At 44.4% G+C, this 21297-nt stretch overlaps 1 protein-coding gene across 1 annotated transcript in view; it reads right to left on the bottom strand.

The window, feature by feature from the left end:
* The window catches only part of ncanb (neurocan b), a 264974-nt gene that overhangs the window by 12772 nt on the left and 230905 nt on the right, over positions 1-21297 (bottom strand). Inside the window, exons 11-14 of the mRNA XM_043721435.2 lie at positions 17464-17622; positions 15390-15472; positions 10203-10347; positions 7478-7660 (exon numbers count right to left, since the gene is read on the bottom strand). Coding sequence (XP_043577370.2) covers positions 7478-7660; positions 10203-10347; positions 15390-15472; positions 17464-17622 — 570 coding nt within the window. The remainder of the gene's footprint in view (positions 1-7477; positions 7661-10202; positions 10348-15389; positions 15473-17463; positions 17623-21297) is intronic.

Genomic DNA, 21297 nt, shown 5'->3' with positions numbered 1-21297 from the left:
CAGGTGCTGAGGTGGAATATACATTGTTAGAAAACACAGATGAAGTACCTTGAGCACTTATAACAAGAGACTGCTGGGACATGGCGTTGTAGGTAGAAAGCAGGAACCCCCAAACAAGTTGGTCCCGAGCTACACGGTGATGTCTGAATCTGGACACTAAGGCTTTTTGTATTCATTCACAAGATGAGTGCACCGTTGGCTGAGCCAGCATTTATTGCTCATCCCTAATTGCCCAGAGGACAGTTAAGAGTCAACCACATTGCTATGGGTCTGGAGTTACCTGTAGACCAGACCAGGTGAGAATGGTAGTTTCCTTCCCTAAAGGACATTAGTGAACCAGATGGGTTTTTCCTACAATTGACAGTGGTTTCATAGAGAGCATTCGACTCTTAATTCCAGATTTATTTATTGAATTCAACTTCCACTACTTGCCGCGGGTCCCCAGAACATTACCTGGAGTTTTGGGTTAGAAGTTGGTGATGTTAATATGAGACCATCACCTCCCTTAAACTTTTCCCAATACTAGATTCATTCATAGGACCAGAGCATGTCATAACTGATGAAGTTCAGTAGTCCCCCTGTGCCTGGGGTGGGAGGGTGGAGGAATGCATTCCAAGATCTACCGGGGAAGCCCGAAACCACAGATAGGAATGAATCCATTCATTCAATGGGAAATTTACCTTCCCAGCAGCCCTTTGGTCCCTGGTTCTGGAAGGTTCCATGTAATATGTTCAGACCGCGGTAAACTGTGGGTAACTGAATCCACGGAAAATGATTTCGTGGATATGGGGGTCACCTGTACTTTCAGACTACAATCACTATTCTAAAGTGGGAAACACAGCAACCAATCTGCACACAGCACACTCCCACTAACAGCAATGTTATAGAGAGAGAGCATCACCAGTTTCTGGTAGTATTGGCTAAGCAATTGATAGCAGTTGGGAGTAAGCCACAGTAACATAAATGGCCTGACAGTGGTCACCACACACAATGCAGGAGGTATCGGGACTCCCAGTATGATTATCCATTTGACTGGGAACTGAGTGACTCAGTGCAAGGCTGCTGCAAAATATGGCAAGGGCTCTGCTGCCAGGTTCCCATTCATTACAGAATCGACAGGAAGTAATTAGGGTTTCACATTCCTGTTTCTGAACAAGTCAAGACAGAGTTTCTCAGCAGGCTGCTCTTCCACAGATGCTAAATGAGGCAGCTTTAAAACTTTACAAGTTGCAATTGCGCACATTTGCATCCCCAATTAAATATTTATCCCCACTTGGAATTCCTGTTTCTCTTCACTTCAGACTTGCCTTATTAAAGAATAAAAGATGGTGGATGGGTTAATTTTCACTGAGGGACATAGCATACAGTTGGATAGAATTAAAAAGGTATGGACAATGGGGCATATTGGGCCTGAGTCTTATTAATTTTGGAGATTATTGAGCAAGGACTGGTGGGGAAATGAATTGCTTAATTCTATGGTCCTAGGGAAGAAGGTTCAGCTTTCATCTCCAAATCTCCTTGGATCACATCCAGGTAAGAGGCAGGGAATTTTGGAGGAAGTAACTTGCATCCTGTCTCCCCAAAGCCTGTCCACCATCTACAAGACACAAGTCAGGCGGGTGATGGAGTACTCTCCACTCGTCTAGATTAATGCAGCTCCAACAACATTCAGGACGCTCAACACCGTTGAGAACAAAGAAGCCTGTTTGTTTGGTGACCCTATCCACCACTTTCAACATTCACTCTGTCTACAATCAATGCATACTGGTAGCAGTGTGTACCATTTACAAGATGCACTGCAGCAACTTGGCATGTCTCCTTTGTCTAATAGCATCTATTAGATTTCTACAATCGGGAAGGACAAGGGCAGCAAATGAATGGCAACATTACTCCCTGCAGGTTTCACCTCCTGGAGTGATACAGACAGCCAGAAATACAGAGAGTGAGATAGGTGGAGAATGAAAACTACAAAGAGAGAGAGCTATAGAGAAAAAGAGATATAGAAAGCAAGAGATACAGACAGCAAGAGATTCAGAGAGTGCGAGATACAGAGATTGTGAGATCCAGAGAGCAAGATAGGCAGTGAGCACAAGATACAGAGGTGTCAAGATACAGAGAATGTGAAATATAGAAAGTGAGCAATACTGACAATGAGAGATACCAAGAGTGAGCGATATAGAGAGCAAGAGATATAGAGAATGAGTGATACAGAGAGCGAGAGATACAGAGCGTGAGAGATGCAGAGAGCGAGAGATATAGAGAATGAGCGATACAGAGAGCAAGAGATATAGAGAATGAGTGATACGGAGAGCGAGAGATACAGAGAGTGAGAGATGCAGAGAGCGAGAGATATAGAGAATGAGCGATACGGAGAGCGAGAGATACAGAGAGTAAGAGATGCAGAGAGCGAGAGATATAGAGAATGAGCGATACGGAGAGCGAGAGTTGCAAAGAGTGAGCAATACTGACAGCGAGAGATATAGAGAGTGAGCATTACAGAGAGCAAGAGATACTGAGTGAGCAGTACAAAGAGTTGAGATACAGAGGTGAGACATACAGAGAGCAACAGATACACAGAGTAAGGTAGGCAGAGAGACAGCAAGAGAGTCAATGACAGAGAGACAATAGGACTCCCAAAGAGAGAGCCTTGCTTGTGTGTAAAAGAAAGTTAATGAAGAGGATGTGGAAATTTACATCTGAAAAACCAAATGCCTGTTTTGGATTAAGAAATGGAGATATATTCTCTCCCTGTGATTAATGCACACATTTATTTCTTTAGCTGTGGTTTGTGAGGAGGCTGAAATGTATTCCCGCATTGATATTCCTGCAATATGTAAAGCTACCACAAGTGACCTGAGGGTTGTTTGCATGTTCTCCTGATCACCCACTGCAGCCTCTGGGGCATATTAGGATAGGCAAAGGCCTGTTGGTATTATCATTGGACTGATTTTTTTTGCAGCAGAGAACGGCGGGAACTGGGCGGAAGTGAAGTCGGAGCGCAGAGGCTGTTGGGAAGGTGGGTGAATGTTATTTAAGTACTTACCTCGAAGCCAGCAGTAATAGGGGACTCCATAGTGAGAGGGACTGAAAGGGGTTTCTGCGGCAATGGGCGGGATTTGAGGATGGTGTGTTGCCTTCCTGGTGCCAGGATTAAGGACATCGCAGACAGAGTGCAGGAAATCCTCAAGGGCGAAAGTGAAGAGCCAGACGTGGTGGTGCATGTTGGCATAAATGATGTCGGGAAAAAGAGGAGGAACATACTACAGCGGGACTTCGGAGAACTCAGAAGAAGGCTGAAAAGAAGGACATCCAGGGTGGTTATTTCTGGTTTGCTTCCAGTTCCTTGGGCTGGTGAGGACAGAAACAGGGAGATAATGGACTTGAACGTGTGGCTGGGGAACTGGTGCAGGAAGCAAGGATTTAAATTCTTGGATCACTGGGGTGTGTTTAGCAGTAAGGATTAATTATACAAGAGGGATGGTTTGCACCTTAATAGGTTAGGGACCAGCATTCTGGCAGGTAGGTTTGCTACTGCAACACAGCTAAACTAAATAGCGGGGGGGGGGGGGGGAGGGGACAAACTGGAAGTTTAAGAAGGAAGTTAAAGGGAAAGTTAGAACCAGAGAAGTCAGGAAAGACAATGGAATCAATGGAACAGAAAACTCAAAAAAGGATCATGCCGTAAGGTCAGGTGAAATAGGGATTGACAGGAAGGGTGAGGGGAGTTACAAATTAAAAATATTATATATGAATACACGAAGCATTAGACATAAGGTGGATGAGTTTGAGGCTCTTTTGGAAATTGGCAGTTACGATGTTGTGGGGATAACTGAGACGTGGCTTCAAGTGGACAGGGCCTGGGAAATGAATATTCAAGGCTATACGTGCTATCGTAAGGACAGACTGACTGGCAGAGGGGGTGGGGTGGCCCTGTTGGTAAGGGATGATATTCAGTCCCTTGCGCGGGGGTCCTAGAATCAGGGGATGTAAAGTCAGTATGGATAGAGCTGAGAAATTCTAAGGGTAGAAAGACCCTAATGGGAGTTATCTACAGGCCCCCAAACAGTAGTGTGGATGTAGTGTGTAATTTTAATAAGGAGCTGAAATTGGCCTGTCGCAAAAATATTACTACAGTTGTTATGGGGGATTTCAACATGCAGGTAGACTGGGAGAATCAGGATGGTACTGGACCCCAAGAAAGGGAGTTTGTGAAGTGCCTCTGAGATAGATTCTTAGAACAGCTGATGCTGGAGCCTACCAGGGAGAAGGCAATTCTGGATCTGGTGTTGTGTAACAAAAAGGATTTGATCAGGGACCTCAAAGTAAAGGAGCCATTAGGAGGTAGTGACCATAATACAATAAGCTTTAATCAGCAGTTTGAAAGGGAGAGGGTAGAATCGGAAGTGACAATATTTCAGTTGAATAAGGGGAACTATGGAGCTATGAGGGAGGAGCTGGCCAAAGTTCAAAGGTGCAATACCCTAGCAGGGGTGGCAGTGGAACAACAATGGTAGGTATTTCTGTGTATAATGCAGACGATGCAGGATCAGTTCATTCCAAAAAGGAAGGAAGACCCTAAGGGGAGGCAGGGGTTGCTGTGGCTGACGAGGGAAGTTAAAGACCATATAAAGACAAAAGGGAAAAAGTATAACATAGCAAAGATGAGTGGGAAATCGGAGGACTGGGAACTTTTTAAAGAACGACAGAGGATAACTAAAAAGGAAATATGCAAAGAAAAAATAAGGTATGAAGGTAAATTGGCCAAAAATATAGAGGAGGATAGTAAAGGCTTTTTTAGGTATGTGAAAAGAAAAAAAATGGTCAAGACTAAAATTGGGCCCTTGAAGACAGAAACAGGTGAATTTATTACGGGGAACAAAGAAATGGCAGCAGAGTTGAATTGGTACTTTAGATCTCTCTTCACTGGGGAAGACACAAGCAATCTCCCAAATGTAACAGTGGCTGAAGGACCTGAACTGAAGGGAAGTTATATTAGGCAGGAAATGGTGTTGGAGAGACTGTTAGGTCTGAAGGCTGATAAGTCCCCGGGGCCTGATGGTCTACATCCCAGGGTACTGAAGGAGGTGGCTCTGGAAATCGTGGATGCGTTGGTGATCATTTTGCAATGTTCTATAGATTCAGGATCAGTTCTTGGGGATTGGAAGATGGCTAATGTTGTCCCACTTCTTAAGAAAGGAGGGAGAGAGAAAACAGAGAATTATAAACCAGTTAGTCTGACCTCAGTGGTGGGAAAAATGCTGGAGTCAATTATAAAGGATGAAATTACAACTCATTTGGGTAGCAGTAACTGGATAGGTCAGAGTCAGCATGGATTTACGAAGGGAAAATCATGCTTGACTAATCTTCTGGAATTTTTTGAGGATGTAACTCTGAAGATGGACAAGGGAGATCCAGTGGACTTAGTATACCTGGACTTTCAGAAAGCCTTTGATGAAGTCCCACATAGGAGGTTAGTGAGCAAAATTAGGGCACATGGTATTAGGGGCAAAATACTGACATGGATTGAAAATTGGTTGGCTGACAGGAAACAAGAGTAGTGATAAACGGCTCCATTTCGGAATGGCAGGCGGTGACCAGTGGTGTGCCACAGGGATCAGTGCTGGGACCGCAGCTTTTTACAATATACATTAATGATATAGATGAAGGTATTAAAAGTAATATTAGCAAATTTGCTGATGACACAAAGCTGGGTGGCAGGGAGAAATGTGAGGAGGATGTTAGGAGAATACAGGGTGACCTGGACAGGCTAGGTGGGTGGACGGATGCATGGCAGATGCAGTTTAATGTGGATAAATGTGTGGTTATCCACTTTGGTGACAAGAACAGGAAGGCAGATTACTACCTAAATGGAGTCAAGTTAGGTAAAGGGACAGTACAACGAGATCTAGATGCTCTTGTACATCAGTCAATGAAAGCAAGCATGCAGGTACAGCAGGCAGTGAAGAAAGCTAATAGCATGCTGGCCTTCATAACAAGAGGAATTGAATATAGAAGCAAAGAGGTCCTTCTGCAGCTGTACAGGGCCCTGGTGAGACCGCACCTGGAATATTGTACACAGTTTTGGTCTCCAAATTTGAGGGAAGACATTCTGGCTATTGAGGGATTGCAGCGTAGGTTCACAAGGTCAATTACCGCAATGGCGGGACTATCTTATGCTGAGAGATTGGATCGACTGGGCTTGTATACGCTTGAGTTTAGAAGGCTGAGCGGAGATATGATTGAGACGTATAAGATTATTAAAGGATTGGACACTTTGGAGGCAGGAAGCATGTTTCCGCTGATGGGTGAGTCCCGAACCAGAGGACACAGTTTAAAAATAAGGGGTAGGCCATTTAGAACAGAGTTGAGGAGAAGCTTCTTCACCCAGAGAGTGGTGGGTGTATGGAATGCTCTGCCCCAGAAGGCTGTGGAGGCCAAGTCTCTGGATACTTTCAAGAAAGAGTAGGATAGAGCTCTTAAGGATAGTGGAATCAAAGATTATGGGGATAAGGCAGGAACAGGATACTGATTGAGGATGAAAGTGAGGACTGCAGATGCTGGAGATCAGAGCTGAAAATGTGTTGCTGGAAAAGCACAGCAGGTCAGGCAGCATCCAGGGAACAGGAGAATCGATGTTTCAGGTATGAGCCCTTCTTCAGGAAGGGCTTCTTTCCTGAAGAAGGGCTCATGCCCGAAATGTCGATTCTCCTGTTCCTTGGATGCTGCCTGACCTGCTGTGCTTTTCCAGCAACACACTGATTGAGGATGATCAGCCATGATCATAATGAATGGTGGTGCTGGCTCGAAGGGCAAAATGGCCTACTCCTGCCCCTATTGTCTATTATTGTCTATTGTCTATTGACTGTTAATTCAGACACCCAGGTAATATTATGAAGACTTGGGTTTGAATCTCACCATTGCAGATGGTGGAATTTGAATTCAATTAATATTTGGAGTTAAGAGTCTAATGATGACCATGAATCCATTGTCAAGGGTCAGGAAAATCCCATCTGGTTCACTAATGTCCTTTAGGGAAGGAAATTGCTATCCTTACCTGGTCTGGCCGACATGTGACTCCAGACCCACAACAATGTGGTTGATTCCCAACTGCCCTCTGGGCAATTAGGGATGGACAATAAATGCAGCCTGGCCAGCGACACCCTCATCTCATGAATGAATTAAAAAAATTGACCTTCAGAAAGGCATCTGAAAATGGCCATTGACACTGTTTCTCTCACAGATTTTCCACCTAAACTAACGCAGAGTTCAGGAAAGGTTCCTGAAAAACCTGCAGACCAAGTGTCTGCCTCTTATTTCCCAATAACTACCTCCTCTTGTGGTCTCCTGCAGATGTTGCATTCTGAACTCTCGGACCCCAAATCCACCTTCCTCCCTCCCCCCTTGATGCAGGGTACCCTCCAAGCGACACCATGGTAAACTCTACCCCAGGAAAGGTCAGCAGTTATTCAACACTCACGGTTAAGACAGAGGATTTTCGGCTTGTCCCACTTGCCATTGCTGTGACATTTGATGGTTGGGATGTGACGTTGGATAAGACCATCCTCACACTGGTACCTGACCAGCGAGTGGATCTCGTAACGAGCTTTCTTCCTTCCAAGTGTCACAGCATGTTCCAAAACTGGGGGTGGACCACATAGCACTGACAGAAAAGGAAGAGAGTTATTCCTATGTAGCTCAGTGGGTTTTCATTTATGATTTGAATCAAATTCAAAAACTGAATATTTGTTGTTATTTCCTATGCCACTTCATCCCTGATGTTTCAAAACATAATGACCATTCCTCGCGTTCGCTAAAATTGTGGGATCATAGTATCTTACAGCAATGAAAGAAGCCATTTGGCCCATTGTGTGTCTGCTATATGTAGTTGGTTTCTCTTTCTCACTTTGATCTTGAGTAATTTTCCTTTTTCATTATTTCCCTTTTAAAATTTCCCTTTTGGAAGTTACCATCGAATCTGCTTTCTACATTAATCACACTTCAAATATTGAAGTTCTTGCTGAGAAAAAACTTGAATATTGCTAGTAAAAAACATAAAGTCAAAGCTTTTCATCTTGCACTCATCAGGACTGAAATGCAGGAAAACCAAACTTAGCCATGGAACACCAGTTTATACAGCATGAGAGGAAGGAGCTGATTGGTTGAACCATGAAGATTTAGCAAGAACTACTAACTGAAAATCTAAGCTGATTAAACTCAGACAAAACAGGTAGACCCTGAATGGTCAGAAGATTATGACGAGAAAAGCAATCACTGATAAAGGTGCAACTTATCGACAAATTACTTTCCATGCACAGAACAGAATCCTGTACAGGAATATATGTAGTTCCTAGCAGGCATGTCCCTGAGAGATAATTGTAAATAGGTTTATGGTGCAATTCTTAGTGCAGTCAGGATTATTTAGTTCATAAGTTCATAAGCTATAGGAGCAGCATTAGGCCATTCGGCCCTTCAAGTCTGCTCTGCCATTCGATCACGGCTGATATGCTCCTCACCCCCATTTTCCTGTCTTTTCCCCATAACCCTTCAACCCATTACCAATCAAACATCTGTCTAACTCCTCCTTAAAATTACTTACTGTCCCAACATCCACCGCACTTCAGGGCAGTGAATTCCACAGATTCACAACCCTTTGGGAGAAGTAATTTCTCCTCAACTCTGTTTTAAATTTGCGCCCCCTTATCCTAAAACTATGACCTCTCATCCTAGAATGCCCCACAAGAGGGCATGTTAGTGAATGCTGTTCAGCAGCAGAATGACGTGTAATGTTGGGCATGGCGTTCTGAGGTGTATCACCTCAATCATCTGCTGCCCACTGTGAACGGTTAAAGGGACATGCTTGATAGGATCACCAGTTGTACAACCTCAGTACCTGGCATCACACTGGCACTGAAACCTATTTACCATGTTACTCAGTTATGCTGTCAGCGAGACGTCCTTTCAGCAGTATCTTGTTAGTGGAGAAAACCACTCATGGGCTGACCACAAACAGCAGCATTCAATATTGACCACCCTTTCAAGCAGTGTGCTTCACATTGTCACAACTCGCTGCGTTAAACAAACTCTTCTCTAACTCCTTTGCTAATTATTTTAAATCTCTGTCTTCTAGTTACTGAGTACCTCCTCCAGAAAGTTTTTCCTGAATACACTAATTACTTCACTATATACATTCTGAAGCACTTTATAACCAGTGAATTACTTTCTAAAGTCAGTGACTATTGTATTGAAATATGAAAGCGAATTTGCACATGGTAAAATGCCACAAATAGCAACAAGATAAACGGTCACAAATCTGCCTAGGTGTTAATTGAGGGATAATTAGATATCTAGGATCATGAGGGGTATAGACAGGATGAACACAGAGCAGCTTTCCCTGTTGGTTGAGGGGTCAATCATGAGGGGGCATAGTTTTAGGGTAAGGGGCAGGAGACTCAGAGGGGATTTGGGGATAAAAAGATTTCACTCAGCAAGTGGTGGCAATCAGGAATGCTGTACCTGGGCAGGTAGTGGAGGCCGAACACCTGATGACCTTTAAAAAAATCTTTGGAAGAACACTTCAAATAACATTACTTTCAGGAATATGGAACAAGTGCAGGAAACTGTGACGAGCACACCTTTAGTAGTAGTATTTGTTGGTGCAGACTCAAAGGGCCAAGGGGCCTTTTCTGCTGTGTATGAATCGATGAATTATTAACCAGGGTGCCACAAGGAAAACCCTGGTCTTCTTCAAATATTTGGGGTCTTCTGTATTCACCTGAAGAGAGGGACAACACCCCACAAGACCTGCTGCCTAAATTCTAGGTCAAAACTCCAGAGTGGGACTCAAACCCTCAACACTTTGATACAGAGGCAAGTCTGTGACAAACTGAGCCACAGCTTTCACCTTACATTTCCCAATCTTGATCCTTCACTTAAGTGCCTTGGGAACATTGGGGAGGTGCAGTATGGGGATTTACTGAGATTGAGGTTGGGTAAATTGCCAGGGAGCTACTGCAACCCTCCTTTGGTGCTCTTACCACTGTCTAGAGTAATGCTCTTTGCAAAGACCATGAAGAAATGCTCTTGATATACTATAACACATTGTGAAGCTCATTAGAGGCATATTCTCCATAACCCCACAGGACATCACTCGTTCCCTTGGAAGGCCATGGTTCAATACATTACATTGACTTCTCTTCCTTTACCTGTTCCCTTCTTACAGATGTAGGGCAGGTTATAGTTACACGGTACATCATTCCACTTCCCATTTTCGTGTTTGATAGTGACCACACAGTCCTCTCCTCCAGCAAAGAAACTGTCCGGCTGATTTTCCCTCCAGTTTTCATATTGCTTGGAGAGAAGAGAAAAAAGATGAAAATTAGCTAAAATTGTGGATACGCAACTCTCAATCTCAGTTATTAATGACTCAACGCACAGGCCAGGAATCGTCCAAGTTCGACCCTTGTTTAGACCAAGATGGCAGATCTCAGCCCTGGAAGCCATTGCAGTACAATCTTCGCTACAAAGAGTCCTTCATTCCCCTTGACTGGGGAGTCCAGAACCAGGGGTGCACTGTCCAAGGATACAGAGTAGGCCATTTAGGACTGAGGTGAGGAGACATTTATTTTACTCAGGAAGCAATGAGCCTGTGGAATTCTGTGCCATTGGAAGTGTTTGAAGCCAAAAACATTGAAGTTTTCAAGAAGGAGTTTGATATAGTTCTTAGCGACAAAGGGATCAGAGAAAGTCGAAACAGGGTACTGAGTTGGATGATCTTTCATGATCATATGGAACAGTGGAGCAGGATCAAAGGGTTGAATTGCCTGCTTTGGCTCCTATTTTCTAAGTAAGAGAGGAAAATTGCCCAAGGTTCCTACTTCTGATCATTATCAAATACACGGGGATTCCATAGGGACAGGTCATTTAGATTAGGCCTGTAGATACTGGAGTAAAGAAGATTAACGGGTGATTTGAGCCGGGTGGTTCAGATTGATGGGGCAGAGAGGTGAGCTGGCTGTTGGGTGGGCGGTGATGATAGGGTGGAGTCTAGAACACAAAGTAAAATTCGAACTTGTTTGGGACCCAGGTTCCACTGACACATTGGAATGATTTGTGAGGCAATTCCAGAGGGCAGGCAAGAAGCAACCATGTTGCTGTGGGTCTGGAATCACATGGAGGCCAGACCAGGTGGGACATCAATGAACCAAGTAGGGTTTTATGGCAACGGTCCTCATTAGAGCGGATTTTACTTCCAGAATTTTATTAAATTCAAATATCAGCACCTGCCTTTAGTAGGATTCGAACTCACATCCCCTGAACATTGGCCTGGGGCTCTGGATTATTAGCCCAGTAGCATCACCACCTGGTTACACAAATGGTGGTGGAAAGCTGGAACTGTTTCCCCCCAAAATGTTCTGGAACCTGGCAGGTGGCAGTGATGCTGCCTGTTGCAGGGGATGGGATATTCATTGACAATTTCAAAACAGGGATTGCTGGGGTTTCTTAGGTAAGGGTACAGAGAGTTACAGCTTGAGGGCAGTCGATGGCATCAGTACACAGATTAGCCATGATCTAATTGGATGATAGAACATGCTGGATGGGATGAAGGGCCACCCCTGTCCTTATGCCCCTGTCAATGATGAGAGTGGGTCAACCGAGGCATGCTTCTTGATCTGTAATGTTGAAGGTGACCTTGAGGATGAGGGTTTGCAGTTACAAAGACACCAGAAACACCCCATTCAGCCAGTCCTGGCACTTTCAGTGGAATGAAGGAAGGAAATTGCTGTGGGGGTTGCTGGGGAATTTGCAGTTTCCTCTTAGGTGACTTCTTCTGACCCCGGTTTACGCATAGCAAGGACGCAGTTGGCGGAACGGAAGCTTTGCTTTTTGTACTTTGGGGCAGGGAAAGGGGTCACAGACTGGGGCATATCATAGAATCACAGCAGCACCTGAGGAAGGGGAGAGCAGTGGAGTAAGGGTCATGGAATATATTCAAGGCTGAGATGGACAGATCTTTGATCGACAATGGACTCGGGGTTATGGAGACAGGCAGACGGGTGAAATTAGGACAAACGCAGATCAGCCACTGCCTTCCTGCATGGCAATGCAGGCTGGGGACGTCAGGTGGTCGACACCTGGTCATATTTCTCATTGTTGTTCGTAGGGTGGAATGAAGAAAATAAATTGTGGTGATAACTGGACAGTGAGGGAAAAACAATCTGTTGAAGAAAAAGCAAGAACAGAAATCATTGGAAAAGCTCAGCAGATCTAGCGGCACCTATGCAGAGAAATCAGAGTTAACGTTTCGGGTCAAGTGACCTTTCCTCAGTTCTGAACAGAGGAAGCCAGTGGCTTCCCACGATTTCTGTTCTTGCTTCTGATTTACAGCATCCACAGTTGTTTCAGTTTTTATTTTGTTGAAGAAAATGTTCTGTTTCAGTCCCTGGTCTGGGAATGTAAGATAAACAATCATGTGGTTCCCTTCTGGTTTGAGTGCTACGTGATTCTTTTAACAAATTGTGTACAAAGAACATAAAGAAGCTGGTCATGTCTCACTCCTGCCCTAACGCTGTGTTCAAGCATGAGGTCGAACAGTTCCCTGAAGTGTCAGATCCCTTCCAGCTCCCCTCCAACCTCGTTCTGTGATCAGAGACATCAAAGCTAAGGTGAAAATCGATATGATCCGTAGTCAGGAAATATCCTCAGGAGCTCAGCATCACTCAGCTGACAACCAAAGCAAGTATTTCAAAACCTTTCCACTTTCAGGGAAACTTGTGATTTTTTTTTTCAGAAATACAAGGCTGCAGAGATTCACAAAACAGTCAATAGGCCCCTCACATTTGCATACTGTCCATTGTGACCCAAGGTTTACCTTAATTTAATTCCAAGATAGAAATACCCAAATGGCCAACACTGTAGAAACAAGCAGAGAACACGTGTGGGCGTCTCTGGAACATGTGTGTGCACAGATCCAGGAATATCCATCTGCAAACCCCACCTATTGCAACCTCATGGAAACCTGGAATTGGCTGGTGTGTTTGTACAGGTCCCCTAGCTTTGGGATCTGACTCCAAATCCAATGGAGCCCAATGGTTTGGATCAGTCTTGAACTCCATTTCTGGAGGCCTTGAGGCACAGTGTGCAGTGTCACTGCCTTAAAGCTAAAAGCACCAGATTCAAGATTCACTCCAGGACTCGGAGGTTATGGAGATGTGTTCATGATTTGGCCAGACAGGTTCATTACCAACCTGCAAATTCTGCCAATGTGTCAACGGCAGCCGGTGAGAGCGGGAGAGTTTCCTGGTCAATGAAAATCATGTGATAGTGGCACAGCAGCCTCCCCACATGAAGACCCCATACTCACATTCTTACCAAGGGTCACTATCCATGGCAAGGATCCTTCTCACATTAAAAGACTGTCAGAAGTAGATGAATGAGTTCCTAGTGAGGTTCTCCCCTCTTCTTGACTGGGTGCCCATTGTCAATCTTATTCAGAGTAGCCACAGAATGACTCATATGGGCAATGGACAAAAGATCATTCCAATGGATGCTGTTTCTCTGAGGCTGGGATAGAGGCAAGTTAATAGAGAGGACTGGAGTGAAACCTGTAATTATTTGATAATACCAGTGGAAGCTTCCAACTGGGAAATCACCCTCACCTCAGTAAAACCGACAAACCAATCTTTTTACAGTGTGTTCCCTTGGACAGATTGACCCATATTAGCATGGATAGATGATTGGCCAACAAATACAAGATGGAGGGTTAGGATGGCAACTGTTGACTTGTGGAGTGCCCAAGGGATCAGTGCTGGCACCACATTGATTTACAATATATTAATGACTTGGAAAGTGAATGTACGATTGCCATGTTTGAGAATGACACAAAAATAGGTGGGAAGGCAAGTGGTGATGATGACACAAGGAGCCTACAGAGAGATGCAGACAGGTTAGTGAGGAGACAAATAGAACATAATGTGGAGAAATGAGAGCTTATGCATTCGGCAGGAAGAATAGAGGAGCTGAATATTATTTTTTGGAGGAAATACTGCAGAAAGCTACAGAACAAAGGGATTTGAGAGTCCTGGTCCAAGAAACACAGAAAGCTAGTATCCACGTTCAGCAGCTAACACAGACGGCAAGTAGACTGTTGGTCTTTATTTCAAAGGAAATGGAATATAAAAGTAGGGAGGTTTTGCTAAAACTATATAAGGCACAACTCAGACCACAGGGAGAATATTGTGAACAATCTGGACCCCTTATGAAAGGAAAGATTTTTGGCATTGGAGGCATTTCAGAGAAGGTGCTCTCAGCTGAACCTAGGCTGAGGTTTGGAGAGTCTGCCTTAAGGGGTCAGGTTGAGTAGATGGGGTTTGTACCCATTGGAAATTCAGAAGAATGAGAGGCGACCTTATTGAAACATTGAAGACTCTCAGGGGATTTGACAGTGTAACTGTGGAGAAGTTGGTTCTCCTTGTGGGAAAATCCAGGACAAGAGGGCATAATCTCAAAACAAAAGGTCCCGCATTTAAGGCAGAGCTGAGGAGGAATTTCTTCTCTCAGAGGGGAATGAATCTGTATAAATCTTTACCACAGAGGGCTGTGGAGGCTGGTTCAATAAGGATAATCAAGGCTGAGATAGACAGGTGTTCAAGGAGGGAAAGGGGAACCAAGGATTATGGGGAAAAGATAGGAAAGTGGAGTTGAAGATCATCAGATCAGCCTTGATCTCATTGAAGGCAGAGCAGGCTCAATGGGCTGAATGGCCTACTTCTGCTCCAATGATCTTATGGTCTAACTCCCCCTCCATTACTCTGGACATTTACACCTATTTACAAATTCCCAAAATATAAGTATATAAGTTAGTTCGCTGAGTTGGAAGGTTTGCTTTCAGATATTTTGTCACCATGAATAGGTAACATCATCAGTGAGAGTCTCCAGTGAAGCGCTGGTGGTATGTCCCACCTCCCTATTTATAGGTCTTGGTTTCTTTAGGTGGGTGATGTCCCTTCCAGTTCTCTTTTCTGTCTACCTTCCCTTGGAAAAAAAAGAACCGGAAATAGGGTCGGGGAATGGGTTTGGGGGGATTACTTGTTGGAGGGTCAGTGTGAACCTGTTGGGCCTAATAGTCTGTTTCCACACTCGGGATTCTGTGATAAGCAGACACAAACGTCAGTGGGCTACCAACAGAGCCAAGAGCAAAGCATAAACTTGGATGAATCAAATGGCCTTGTCATCTTTGACTTTTGCTTGTGTTTGCAGATGATAGAAACATTGCAACTCAAATCACCATCTTCATCCCTTCTGCCCAGTCCTCCCTTCTCAATTTCTCATTGTGCCAACAATCAAGGAGGCTTTGACTAAAGCTGACCTCAGTCGATCATATCTAGACTTACCAATGAAGAGCCATCAGTCCATTGGAAATCCTCCTCAATCGTCCTATCATTCAGGCCAATCCAAGCGTACTCCCGACCCAGACCTACAATTGAGGCAGACAAAGAACATCAAGAACTAAGAACATCATTCTAATCCTGTTTTGTTATAAACTTCATATTTTCAGAGGCAAATGCCAGATTGGCTAAGCACAGGAGGTGATACTGATATGGTAATGTAACTGTGCCAGTATTCTTGGGGCTTATATCATGGGAACATGAGTTCAAATCCCACAGTGGTGGCTGATGGAAATTCAATTCATTTCATAAAATTGAAAGTTGACTAGATAATGGCAATTGTGAAGCTAACAGGCATTACCGTACATGGTTACATCTGGTTCATTCATACCTGTTGGGAAAGTAATTTTCTGGTTTACATGTGACTCCGGACCCACAGCGGTGTTGTTGACTCTTAGCTGCCTTTGAAATGGCTGAGCCATTCAATTCAAGGGCATTAGGGATGGGCGACAAATCCAGGTCTTACCAGTGACACCCATGTTCCATTCACAAAATTTAGCCAGACCTCCACCTCCAACACTATCATAGCTCAGTGAAACCAGTCACTCTTCTTCCTACATTTAATCTCTCGGTCACTTTGTCCCCAACTTTAATTCATTTTCTCCTCCTAAAATCTGACAAAGTTCTGGAGTTAAAAAGTGTGCCACTGAAAAAGCACAGCAGGTCAGGCAGCATCCGAGGAGCAGGAGAGAGGACGTATTGGGCATAAGCCGTTCGTCATTCCTGATGAGGGACTTATGCCCGAAACATCGACTCTCCTGCTCCTTGGATGCTGCCTGACCTGCTGTGCTTTTCCAGCGGCACACCTTTTGACTCTCCAGCATCTGCAGTCCTCACTTTCTCAAAGTTCTGCAGTTCTCCATCCCCGTCAAATTTTCCACCCTTTAACAACCTACCGTCCTTAAAATCTGAAGTTTGGTATCACTAATTCAAGCACTTGGCAAAAAAAAACAAGAAAGGTGATCAGGAGAATTTATTTTGTTAAACTCAACTTGTTGCTTTGATCTGGGTGAGCTGTACAAAGGAAACACATTCAATAGTTACTTTCAAAATGGAATTAGACACAGATTTTGATAATGAAAACACCGCAGGGCCGTAGGGAGTCAGCAGGGGAGCTGCACCAATTTCATAGCTCTATTGCTATCTGAATTGTGATTAATTCTATGTAGGTCATGGACATTAAATGTGAAATCACTGGGACCATAACCAAATGGACAGAATTAAGAATAAAACTGTGCTTGTTGGATACAGAGGCTGATGCTTATAATGCGAAGCTCCGAAAATAAATATTTATAGAAGTGTCGAAAGATCGATTCGTGATTCATCCTTTACCAACTTGTTTTCTGGAACAAAACAATCTTTTCTTTATTTTTCATGGAATACAGCACATCAACACCAGAAATTGCTGCCCATCCCTGGACCGAATGGCCATTGTTGGGGATAGTTCAGAGTCAAACCATTGGGGTTGGAGTCACATGTAGGCTAGACCAAATAAAGCATGGCAGATTTCCTTTCTTGAAGAGACATTAAAAGCGACATTAATCTCAGGTGTAAAGGGCCGAATGGCCTCCCTCTGACTCTATGATTTAATGGTTCAAAGCCATGAAATTTGTTTTTTTGTTTCACTTCGCCAGTTTTCTTACCCTGACAGCCTTGTGGCTTTGGAAACACCTGGGTTTCTGAAATATTAACAGAACTCTTATTGACCCGTATGGCTGTGGAACAACTCTGTTTGGGGCATTCTTGTGACTTCCAGTTGCCATCTTGTCCACACCATGTCACCTCAGTGAAATAGGCATTCTAATTTTCACCAGTCGTTTTCTAGTTGTTCAACAAAAGCGCAAAATATTTTCTTTGTGTCCCATCTGGGCTTTTTACCCAGGGTTTCCTCACATGATGAGCCTGAAGGTGACTCATGAATTCCTCGAGGCTGCAGGGTGTTTCTGACAAGTTGGAAACCCTGTACCCAATGTCATGACGCCACCCACCAGTAATAGCACCTTGACTTAGGGAGACTCACTGTTTAAGAACTCCTTCTCCTCAGCTGAATGAATGCTGACAAGATGTGCCCCATGTCCTCGGCAATCCTTCTCTGCGTTCTCCCACAGGCGCCTGTGTGAGAAGTATCGATAGCAATGGCCCAGGAACTTCTGCCAGTTGTGGTCACATCCCTCCGTATCTGATGACAAAGGAAGAATTCAAATCCATTACCAGAGAATTTTAATGTGGTCTCGCCCATTCGCAGTTGATGGGTAGGTTTTTGGGTAATGTCACCGTAGTCTTACCAGACCATGGATCCACTCCCTCATTAGACAACTGGTGGTGGTTTAACCTGAGGGTCATCCTGCCTCAGACAAAGGGAGAGATTGTGAAGGAGACTATTTCATGGTAACCTCCCACTCCACCAAGGATATGCAGGTCTTTGGACTCCTCCATCGTCAGACCACAACAAAACGACGGTTGGAGGAAGAACGCCTCATCTTCCGGCTAGGAACCCTCCAACCACAAGGGATGAACTCGGATTTCACCAGTTTCCTCATTTCCCCTCCCCCCACCCTGTCTCAGTCAAATCCATCAAATTCAGCACCGCCTTCCTAACCTGAGATCTTCTTCCCGACCTCTCCACCCCCACCCCAGTCTGACCTATCACCCTCACCTTGACCTCTTTCCACCTATCACATTTCCGACGCCCTTCCCCCAAGTCCCTCCTCCCTACCTTTTATCTTAGCCTGCTGGACAAACTTTCCCCATTCCTGAAGAAGGGCTTATGCCCGAAACGTCGATTCTCCTGTTCCCTGGATGCTGCCTGACCTGCTGCGCTTTTCCAGCAACACATTTCCAGCTATTTCATGGTAACCTCAGCTGGGTATAGGAATTGAACCCATGCTGTTGGTATCACTCTGCATCACAAATCAATGTCAACCCAATGCATCTCCTCCCTCCATTTGTCCTATACAAGGCAATGGCAGACCAGGAAGACAATTTGCTGTGCAGAGCCACCTAGTGTCCAGAGCATGTAAATACACCATGATGGCTGACACAGCAAACTAAATGGGAAAATGTTGACATAGCAACTTACAATGGTAAGTGATAACAGGAAAACAGGACTGGGTAGTGCATCCTAAAACAAATTGATGGAAGAGCAATTGTAAGGGGCTGGGGGTGGGGGGAGGGGATAGTTTCAGGCTATAACAAAATGGGCAAGAATTTAGGAAGACAAAATGCTGGGAAGAATGAGGAGAGAGAATTCTAAAATCAAGAGTGCAATGGCAAGGCATAAATGATGACATGTTAAGGATAAACACAGCATTAAAAGTTAATGTCATGCAAGGAGAAGCCATTCTTCATTCAGTCACTGTCCCTCGTGTATTGATCAGTTGAGTTGTTTGCAGAACACAGTACATAAAACAAGAATAAGCTAAATCAGCTTCTGTTTGATTGGGGAAGAAGGACTGATACCTCATTTCTAAACAACATACTGTGAATATTTACTGAAGGACGGTGGGAGAGTGTGTTGCACATTCTGTTTGTGTATCTCTGCTATAAACCGGCTGACCTTTAGAGTAATGATAAGTGTTTGTTAATAGGTTCTGTAATAGGCTATAAGATGAGCTGACTGCTTGCAGTTTCCTAGGACAAAGCTATTAACATTTTCACCCCTATGATGTACTGGCTCAGAGGTTTACAGTGCCAGCTTAGATAATCTACAGAACTCTCTGGGGTCATACTTTTTGAGTTACAGGTCATTCTGCTAGAACGCGCGTTTCGTCAGCGCAAATTGGCTATTACGTATTGGTGAATTGTGGACGTTGTGCGCATAACACGAACTTTCTATAACGGGTCTTCCATAGCGGGATCTTCTACAGCACCAGGAACATAACTGTCATGCTATAGCAGAACGAACTGTCCATGTTTCGACCAGGCTCCCTTTCCATAGCAATCTGATTGACCTATCAATTCTCCAAGGAAATCCATTCCGAATGATAAACGCTCAGTCCATGGACTGACTTTTCAAGGTTTGTGTTTTTTCTCACTCTCTCCTCTTCACTCCCATTCTTCTATCGCTGATTTTTCAGCAAGTGGGTATCGCTGGGAAGATCCTCACTTACTACCCATTCCCTGTGCCAAGAAGATGCCAGCGGCTCTAATTCTTGAACTACTGGAGCTGGTTAGATATAGCGGGGTGACATGCTGGGGGGTGCACTTTCTGTTGAGAGTCAGCCAGCATGGTGTGGGACAGGAGTCACATCTAGGCCCATGATAAGTAAGGACAGCAGCTTTCCTTCTTGGAAACAGAGTGAACCATTTGGGGTTTAATGCCAATGCGACATCTTCATGGTCAAGTTTACAAGATGTAAGCTTCAGAGCAATTCTAATTCCTGCCACTCGACACAGCCTGTAGCCATTTTCAGTCCCATATTTCCAAGCAGCGCAAGAACAGCTGGATGTTATTTATAGGTCAGAAGTAGAGCCAGAAAGGGATGGACCTCTTTGTGACACAGTGATAGTGCTCCTACTCCCAGCCTGGGAGGCCCTGGTTCAAGTCCCATCTGCCCTAGAGATGAGTAATAACATCTCTGAATATGTTGATTTGGATAAAAAGGAATTTCTTTTTAAAAAAAACATAGAGCTGGAAAGGGGCAGACTGTTCATTAGTGAGGACTGCACTGATCCCAATGACCTGTGAGCTATCCTGATGAAACTAATTCACTTAAAGGAGTTGTGTCACAGGAAGATCTAGAATCTCTCAAACCATTAATCTGTGGTCCTGGGCCTCCTTCACCGCCACTCCCTCACCACCCGACGCCTGGAGGAAGAACACCTCATCTTCCACCTCGGAACACTGCAACCCCAGGGCATCAATGTGGACTTCAACAGTTTCCTCATTTCCCCTTTCCCCACCTCACCCCAATCCCAAACTTCCAGATCAGCACTGTCCCCATGACTTGTCCTACCTGCCTATCTTCTTTTCCACCTATCAATTTCATCCCCTCCCCCACTCACCTCTTGTACACTATGCTACTTTCTCCCCACCCCCACCCTCCTCTCAATTATCTCTCCATCCTTCAGGCACTCTGCTTGTATTCCTGATGAAGGGCTTTTGCCCGAAACGTCGATTTTCCTGCTTCTCGGATGTTGCCTGAACTGCTGTGCTTTTCCAGCATCACTCTAATCTAGACTCTGGTTTCCAGCATCCGCAGTCATTGATTTTCCCATTAATCTGTTAGTCTAACTGCCCATACACTGACAATCTTCAGCCGTGTGTGTCCTCACTGACTCAACATTTCCTTCAGCTGTTTATTCCTGATCTTTCACTTGTTTTATTTTCCTTTCCTCACTCTCTCTGTCTCATTCATCCATTCGTCAGTTATTTTCTTTCCCTCCTACATCTCGTTTTCCCCTGTCCTTCTCTGCAAAAGTTTCCATCCCTCGGCCTCTCTCTTTGTCTACCTCACGCCATTTCTTCCTTCTGCCTACATCATGTCTCAATCCTTACATTGGCAGGACAGGAGGTGAAGAGACACAGAACTAAGGTCAGGACAGAGATTAGCCGTGATCCCTTCAAATAGCAATGCAGGTTTGTTGTCATTGTAACAAGGTCAGCCAGGTGGGTGTCGTAGAATCTGAGTTCCCTGTTTCCTGTCACATTCCCTACATTACAACAGTGACCACGCTTCAAAGAAACACACATCATGATGGACACTACATGAAGAATTCAGCTCTTTGTTTTTGAAGACCTACCCATTTGACTAATTACACTCGTATCAAGTTACAAACAATTAATCAACGAAATGATCAACAATTAACAGCACTGCCCACTAGGGGCAGTGTCACCATAACAAAAAGAAATCAC

Source organism: Chiloscyllium plagiosum, unplaced genomic scaffold (assembly GCF_037043375.1).
Source record: "Chiloscyllium plagiosum isolate Xiang-an unplaced genomic scaffold, Cpla_swu_hap1 HiC_scaffold_28, whole genome shotgun sequence".
Taxonomy (NCBI): domain Eukaryota; kingdom Metazoa; phylum Chordata; class Chondrichthyes; order Orectolobiformes; family Hemiscylliidae; genus Chiloscyllium; species Chiloscyllium plagiosum.
The sequence above is the reverse complement of the archived record's forward strand: the minus strand, read 5'-3'. Positions and strand labels throughout refer to the sequence as shown.